General features: G+C 37.9%; 2 protein-coding genes and 1 pseudogene across 4 annotated transcripts in view; 1 reads left to right on the top strand and 2 right to left on the bottom strand.

Annotated features, from left to right (window-relative positions):
• Positions 1-261, top strand: part of TOPORS (TOP1 binding arginine/serine rich protein, E3 ubiquitin ligase) — a 10,514-nt gene extending 10,253 nt beyond the window's left edge. Inside the window, 1 exon segment of the mRNA XM_006172405.3 lies at positions 1-261. This exon segment is cut by the window's left edge and continues 6 nt beyond it. Within this exon segment, the coding sequence (XP_006172467.1) occupies positions 1-246 (246 nt within the window). The 3' untranslated portion in view covers positions 247-261.
• Positions 1-8,504, bottom strand: part of TZMP1 (transition zone microprotein 1) — a 19,241-nt gene extending 10,737 nt beyond the window's left edge. The window contains exon 1 of one of the 3 annotated variants that reach the window (XR_003548505.1): positions 7,831-8,504. The gene's annotated coding sequence lies outside the window, so the exon portion shown is untranslated. The remainder of the gene's footprint in view (positions 1-7,830) is intronic. The other 2 variants (XM_027769797.1, XM_027769798.1) reach the window with 2 other exon arrangements.
• On the bottom strand, positions 2,407-4,198 carry LOC114006836 (prefoldin subunit 1 pseudogene; annotated as a pseudogene).
• Positions 8,505-8,748: the final 244 nt, after the last annotated feature.

Here is an 8,748-nt window from a genome sequence, read left to right as displayed (position 1 = left end):
GAGTGTGATATTGCCACAATTACTAACAACTTAAATAATACCAACAAAACTGTAGAAAATATTCCACCCCAGTCAGCTTCAGTTGAACAGACTCTTGATGTAAGAGAAGAGAGCATCTTTGCCTCTGATTTGGAGAACCAGCCTGGTAATGTTGTGTCTATTCAGACTGAGCCATCAAGGCAATTGCCATCTCCACGGACATCATTAATGTCAGAGTCTCTTGGTAGAGACTGTGATAGGAGTTAAAACTGCCAAAGTGTCTCATTGAGAGTTCTGATAGAAAAAAGAAAAAAAAAAAAAAAAAAAGACCGGCCATCCCCAGTTTCTTTAACATCTCCAGTTTACTTAAAGATGACTTTTGGTAAAAAATTCTGTTCCCCCTTAAAGTATTTTAAGTGATTTCGTTTTCGTTTTTTTTTTTTTGCTTTTTTGTTTGTTTGTTTGTTTTTGGTGTTAATTTGTAAAAATCATTATTTGTTCAAAAAGTATGTATGTCCCACCCTCAGAGATAAGCACTTTCAAGTGAAGGAAGTGATGTTGCTAGCAGTTTATTTAAAACTTGGGATCCTTTTTAAATAAAAAATATATAAATTTTAGAAGTTATTTCTCATAAAGCCATATGGTATTGACATATTTTTAAGGTAGTCAATATTTTTGAATTTTTTTGTTTGAGAGTTATTCTGAAAATGTGTTATAAGCTAGAAGAATCCCTTTGGACAGTGTTTATTTTTCTTCTTAAAGTTTGTATGATTCAAAACCATTTCTTCAGGTTAAATTGAGGCATTTTAATCTACACAGTTTATCTTGACTGCTGCCAAGAGAAAAACTTAATATTTCCTTTATATACTTGTTTGTTTGGACTGCCAGTAAAACAACTGTGTATTCAACAAAAGAAAAAATAAAACAGTAACACTTTAAACCCAGAATCAGAAAATCTCCTATGCAGTATTGCTTTTTTTTATGCTTGATAGTTTTTTTTTCTTTTTAAAAAATTTTTATTTACTTTTTTCTTTTATTTATTTTTACATTTTTCCACATTTACTTTACATATCAAAAATTTTTAGCTCATACTCCATAGTTCTTGACAGTTTATAAACAACTTTCAAAATTTCAAAATACTGAATTTTAAAGATAATTTTCAAAATATTTCTTATAATTTTGTATAATTTTATGACTCTATAACAACAGAAGTAGTATGGCTTTTTTAAAAAGAAAAAATTTACATTAGTAAGCCAAAATCTTGGTAATACCTAAGGATATAATTGTGTCATAAACACTAAATTTCAGATGACCTGCATTTACAAATACTTTAGTGTTAATGTTTTTTTTGGTTAACTGATGGTGAAAATTATCATACTTGTTTTCTGTCTTCACTAAAAAGCAGTTAAGGTAGCATATAGCTTATTAAAAACAAAAAAACCCTGCCAAACTTTTTTAAAAATTGATACTTCTTTTATATATAGTGGCCATATTTCTGTTTTGTTTTATTTTAGAGATGATTAAATTGCTCTATGTCTAACTTGATCAGGACTGCAGTGAACAGCAGAGTGAATTATATCCAAATTCACCTTTCAGGTTGCCTCACTACTACCATATTCATTCACGATTCAACAGGAATTGGGAGTATGTGCTATATACAGTAGATGTTCTATAAGGTTTTAGTGATAAAGTGAAACAGATAAGCTCTGTACCTTAATGGGGCCAACAGGCTGCTGAATTAAGACAAAATATTTAAATAAATATCCCATTATAAATATTATGAAGAGAAAGTATAATTTTTTACAAGAATATATTTAAATAGCCCTATCAGGTGAAAATGATGGTGACTTGGAATCCAGTAAATAAGACATTAACTAGAAATAAAGTTGCTATTGGCAGAGGAAAATATGTGCAAAGATCCAAAAGGTAGAACTAAAAGAAGGCAGGATTATCTAGTTGTCAGAGTGTGGGAAACAAGTTTTGAAGTCTCTATTTTGAGTTTATCCTAAGGACAGTAGAAAGCTTAAAAGGATCTAAAATAGATGCTGGCTTTTTAGATTTTTGCCATAGGGTGCATGCGCTTACTCATGAGTGACAGACACAGGGAAAGTAAGGAATAATCCCCTCAAGGTAGTGGCTAAGCTGCAATCCTTTCTCTATATTCTCTCAGGATTTTGGACTTGTGTTCGTGCACATGCCCAATGTGTTTTTCAGGCTAGCAGGTCCAAGACTCGAAACACAGAGTTGGTTATGTGGGATCCAGGGCCAACTGGCTTGGTGTTGGCAGGTTTTTTTTTTTTTTTAATTATTATTTAGCTTTATCTATTTTATTTATTTTAATTTGACCAGAGAGAGGCAGAGTGAGAGAGATGAAAAGCAAGCTGCCAGGTCTGGGACTCAAACTGCAGTCAGCCATATGAGAGTCCAGCACCCTTAACCACCACACCACCTGCTGGCCCTAGTGTTGGCGGTTTATTATAAACTCAGACATTAAGAAATTATAGGAATACTATAGTTGATTGAGGAATATATAGTCTTTTAAAAGATTGTGGGAAATGTATTTTATTAAAAAAATGTATGCAGATTTCAGAATTTGTAAGCACCAAAATAAACCTATACTTTAATTCCATTTCCCCATAAAATTTTGAAGTACCCTGATACTTTGAAATTATGAAATTTATAGTGACAATATTTTTCTTAAAGTGCATTAAAAACTGGAGAATTATCCTACATTATGATTACACATCATGTTTTTAGCTAAACATGTTACATGTTTAATGAAAACACAGTATGTGGCCCATCATCTTAGGTGTCCAAGCTAAAAATATTCAAATCTTTTATTCCTCCTTTGGCATCATCATCCAATTACCAAATCCTGGTAATTATTTTCAGGTATTCCTATTGTGTCTATACCATCCAATCTAGGCGGCCAAGATTTCTTACCTGCACTACCATAATGGATCAACCTGTATCCACTGTTGATTCATATCCACCCTCTTTCAACCATTCATTCTTGAAGCAGCATTTAAAAGTATTTTTTAAAAAATTTAATTTCATCCCCCTATATAAAATTCTTTGGTAGCTTCCTATTAGGAATAAAAGACAGAAAAATCCAACATGATACTGTTTATAAATCTCTGCATATCAGACTAGTCCATCTTTATCATTTCGCACATTATCCTGCTCACAATTGGTAATTTTTATTTTATTTTTGCAGTGAGACTGGGGCCTTTATTGGTTGGACCAGGGTGTCTAGTTGCTTAGGTGGAGCGTGCCTTTGTGCTGGCTCCTATTTGCCCTCTCCTAGGAGTTCAGGACTCAGCCTAGGAGAGAGAAGTGTCCAGACGGGTAGTAGGCAGAGCCAGGGTAAAACATACAGGGCTGGGACCTAAAAGGGGCTCAAGGTGATGAAGGAAATGTGGGGGTGCTAAGTTATCCACATAAAGTGTCATTTGGGGGAAAGGGGAGCTGTTTCACTGGCAGGCCTTTCTATACTTGCCAAGAATGGGAGGGCTTGGGAGGAAAGCTTCCCCTAGAGAGTCCCTGTTGTGTCCTTCAGGCCATCAACATCTCTCCGATTTGTCTTCGGCTTCCTTAACACTCCATTCCAGGTAGGATTTTTTTCTATTCTAGTTCTTTAATTTTTTCTTCTGCTATTTTCTGTTTTTCTAGCAGCTAATTGTAAATTACCTCCTTTGATTGAAAAATAAACATTCTTCCTACACCTTCATACATACTAGTCTCATCTACCAAAGTCATAATCTCTGTATCTGTAAGATGTGCAAGTTTCTTCGTTCTGTTTAGCTGTTCAATCTGTATGTCTGCAAGCTTCACCTGTTGTCAGTAACTTTTGACTTGAAGCTCTGTGAAAGCCTCCTTTAACTCTAGATCCACAGGGGCAGCCATCTTTGGTACACTTTATCCACAATTGGTAATTGATTACCATATCATACTAGTCAAAGTTCTTTGACAGCTGTTACGTGTTATATTGCTATATCCTTTCACTGTTTGACGTAAGTGCTTAAACACTTTTAATAAGAGCTAGAGATTTTAAAAATTGGCTAAGGCTTGCCCTGCTTTCACAAAGTTCCACTATATGAACTTTTGGCCCGAGTATATTCTTAACTTGTTCACCTGAATTTAGTGGCATTTTTAACCTGAAGTTTTCAGTGTTGTGACTTTTGTGACTTTTAAGTTATGTAAAGGAAATGTAACCAAGCCTTTCATGCTTGCTCATTAATGATCCTTTCTTGGTTCACAACACAAAAACATGTTACTACTTTTGCTTCGTAGGCTTTAAGAAGTCAAGTTCAACTTCTCTAAGTTAGCCAATTGAAGGATCTTGCTCATCCAATCTCTAGTAATGATGGGTAGTGTATACAGAGGGGTAGACACTTAGATAGGCAAGCTTGACAACTCACACTTGCAGGGAATTCTTCCCTAATACATAATTACAGTTTCCTGACAGTGTAGGGTATACATGTACTGAGCCAGCGTGGCGTGTCTCTGGAGTTGGAACTTTATTTGGAAGGCATTTATGGGGTGCTGGAAACTAAATATCTGGTTTGGACTATCACCAGCCCTAGTGTCCCCACCAATGGGGACAGAGCATGGGAAATTGGAGAGAGATTTCTCTGTCAAAAACCTAGTTAGCATTTAGAGTATTTCTGAGTTTATACCTTTGTGTGATTAAAATTTAACATTAAATTCTTCCAATAATGTAGATAACATTTAGGTCAAAATTAGTATAGACATGTCCAGTGTATAGTCCTTTAGAAAATCCTACATGGGAAGCTAAGTCATAATCACAAACTTGGTTCTGAGCATAGAATAGAGTAGTTATATCAATGAAATGATCTCAGATTAAAATCCTCATCTTCACTGCCATTACTTTCATGACATTGATGCTTGGAGAATAGATTTTAAAGTGTTTCTGAATTTCTGACCTTTTTCATGATGAAATTTAGAGTATAGATTTGGGGCTAGAATACTACATACACGATGTTTTATTTATAGGTTATTTTATCTAGAGGTGTAATGTTCATTTGCACCTTACTGTAATACTAAAAAAAAATTGACAGAGGGCCTGTGTTCTTGCCAGAGAACCCCCCCCAACACACAGTGGGGCGTGGTTTAGCCACAATCCTGTTCCCTTCATGTTTCTCCCTACCATCAGGATATCAGGCATGCATGTACACACACCTGGCATGTTTTTAATGCTGCAAGGGCGAGGATTCAAACCATCATCAGCCATGTGAAATCTGGCTTCCAGTGCATAGCACTTAACTGCTACACTACAGGGCTTGTGTTATGATAATTAGCTATAATCATTTGCTTGGGTTGTCTGATTTCTCTCCTATCTAGTTGCTATTTTTCCCTTTACAAGTAATTGTGGGAGATACCTTGAAATCATAGTATCCTGTTCAAGATAAATTTGTTAAGTCTTATTGTTTACTTTCTCTAAGTCAGCCATTTCTTTAAGGAATTTTAAGGGCATTCTGCTTTTATTCATAATTTGTTGGTTCAACTCTGAGAACAACCTTTTTTCCCATAATTGTGCAGGAAATTGCTGTAGGATGCTGTAACTCCTCCATTACTGCTAACGACCAGTTGTGGTTAAAAAGAACCTTACTGTTCAGAGAATGTTCAAATCCCTTTGCTTGGCATGCAAGACCATAGGAAATCTGACTGTGATTTTAATGTTTATTCCATCCTGGCTGATTCTGTTCTCTCTTCAACATACTGTATTCATTTTGATTGCTGACCTTAATTTGTTTTTGTTGTCACCTGACCGTTACCCCTGTGTCACTAGATATCCAACACTATTCAAGAACCAGCCCTCGAGACCAGCAGTTAGTGTAATGGCTATGTCACTGGACTCCCATGTAGTCGACTGCAGTTCAAGTCCTGGACCTGGCGGCTTAAACTCACGCCGGGCTCGTGTGTGTGCGTGCCCAAGATACCAAGAGGAGAATGGAGGAGAAAGGATTGTGGCGTGACCATCCTCCCTGGGGGATGATTTCTCACTTTCTGTCTCTCTGTCTCTGTCTCTCTGGCGAGCACATGTGCCCTAGAGCAAAAATCTCTCCAAAAAAAAAAAAGAACCAGCCCCCTCATATTTTCTGTTAAAGTTTTCTCTATTCCTATTTTTTTTTCCCCTTCAGTGCTTTGGGAGCTCTAGATTCTATTGGTCAACCTGAACCAGTTAGCCTGGGGCCAGGCCAGCACATGGCATAGTGGTTAAGTTGCTGGATTCCCTTGTGATCGGCTGTGGCTTGAGTCTTGGACCTGGTGGCTTGCGTGTGCTCTGTCTGTCTGTCTGTGGTGAATGCATGTGCACTGTAGCAAAATATAAAGAAAATAACAATAAATGAAGTTAAATGCAGAATCCAATTTTAAAAAATACAACAGTATAGCATCTTAGATTCCTCCCTTGAACTTGTCGCACACTTGTATGTGCTTATTCTTGTTTCCTAACCATACTTTATATTGTTAAATCATTTCACAAAACTAATATAGCATGGAAATATGTGCCATGCAGTACACATGTAGATGTGAGAAGTTATGCAGGATTTGACCCTAACCTTAATGATAGGTATAGGAAAGTGCTGTATGCCACTGGGCCTATGTTTTGTAAAGTGCATTGAAACAATGCAGTAAACCAGATCTGGCCAGAGACATGACAGGGTAGGCTGACTAGCACTTGGTCTTGGGTTCAAAGGGTGTGACTGTAAGGCATACAAGATGAAGTGTCAGGGCAGGAGGGTTTGACATTCCAGTACAAGGTAGCTCTGGCTACATAATAGTACATAATAATAGTGACCACATAATGTGGTTGGGACAATACAATTAGAATTGCTGGATTGTGAAGTGTGATAGGATATATGATACTGGAAAGTTGGTAGTCTGATTGAAATATTCAATGTCATGCAAAGATACTGTATTTTTTAGGAGGGAAGAATTTTTGTTAAAGAGGTTTTTGCCGTAGGATGCATGCACTCCCTGGAGAGAGAGAGAGAGACGGTGAGAGGAAAAGTAATCTTCCAGGGGAGATGGCCGCACGCAATGCTCTCTCCTTTATACTCCTGGGATATTGAGCACACATGCCCTAGGGTCTGGGACTGGAACTGTGTCCAGCCACTTAACCACTAAGGCACATGCTTGCTCCAAGAGGGAAGAATTTTAAGGGAAAAGAGTATCAGGTGTTTCGTGTTAATATCACTACTAGTAATAAGGGGTTGAAGCCAAAATAGAAACGTAAAATTCTGTAGAAGTCAATTCCTTGGCAAGGCCCCAAGGTTTAGCAGGGAAAAGTTTTCAGTGAATGTTGCTGGAACCATTAGACATATGGGAAAAAAATCTGGACCCCATTCTCACACCACAACAAAGTTAATCCGAGATAGTCATAGACCAAAAAGTAAAGGCTATAAATACAGACTCAAAACAAAACAATACCTTCATAACCTTGGGTTAGGCAAAGATTAAGGACACAAATATATCTCATCAAATAGTACACTGATTGGGTATATTTGACAATTTTGTACCCACGATAAACTATAAACCACTATATAAACACTTAAAAAAAAAACAAGATTGTAGAAGATTGTAGATATTTCACAAAAGAAGATACATGAATGACCTTGGTGACAATGTACCCAATATCATTATTTAGGAATTAAAACCAGGGTAATAAACATTTCACACCGATCAAGATGGAAGTTTAAATAATGAGAAGAGTGGTCGGTGTGTATCTACTGTACTCTCTCCTGCTGCGTTGGCCATGCCATGCAAACGGGTATGGCAACTTGGGACAACAGGTGGTTAGTTTCCTATAAAGTTAAACAGACTTACCATAGGACCAGCCAGTTCGGAGGAAGTGGTTACGCTGTGTATATATTTGCCAAAACTTATCGAATTGAGCACCTAAATCGGGTGCATTTCATTATATTTAAACTGCTATAAAAGCAAAACAGACAAAAATAGCATAAAATACAAATAAATGCAATTTCCAGGAGCCCTCTTGGTTCACTATGGCAGCCGGCACTCTCGTGTCAGGAAATGAAACTCGGAAGAAATCCTGCGCTGAAGCCTGTGAACAGCGATTTTGCAACCACTTGCCTTGCCCCCAGCTACCGCTAGTTGCAGTTTCCATTTCTTCAAAGTTCCCCCGATGCTCCGCCTCTCAGCCTGTGTTGTCTCAAGAAAGCCCTTGCCTCCCAGCTCGCCAGGCCCTTGTCTTTCAGCCTGGCTTTAAAGGGAGAGGGGCGCAACCAAGCTAGGACCTTGTGGGGAGCTGAGGTCCGTGTGGTCATCAAGCAGGGGTGGGATCATCACGCCTTCCCTTACTGTCCTAAAGACTCTGGGCCATACCTACCTTATGAACTATGTGGCTCCTCTGGTTTGGAAAGGGTGAGTGGTCTCCAGGGTGCTGGCTCATCCATGGGAGCAGGAAATCAATTGAGAACTTTATCCTTTACTTTCAATAATTTCTTTCTTTTAATAAATACATACTAGCCTGCTAGAAACACTGGGATTCTGGCAAGATCCTCATGGCATAATTTTTTTTTGTTTTTGTCAGGTTTTTGCTATAGGATGTGTTTGCCGGAGAGGTGGGGTGGGGGGTTGGGGAGTAAGAAATCACCCCCTGGGAGGGAGTGGCTACACAGCAATCTCTTCATCCTCTTCTCGGGATTTCGGATTTCGGGCATGCTCGCACAGGTGCCTAGCCTGATTTTTAAGCCGCTGGGACCTATTGGCTAGCACTTCAGC

Source organism: Tupaia chinensis, unplaced genomic scaffold (assembly GCF_000334495.1).
Source record: "Tupaia chinensis unplaced genomic scaffold, TupChi_1.0 Scaffold000093_1, whole genome shotgun sequence".
Lineage (NCBI taxonomy): Eukaryota > Metazoa > Chordata > Mammalia > Scandentia > Tupaiidae > Tupaia > Tupaia belangeri.
Note: the sequence above shows the minus strand (reverse complement) of the source record. Positions and strands in the feature narration are given on the sequence as shown.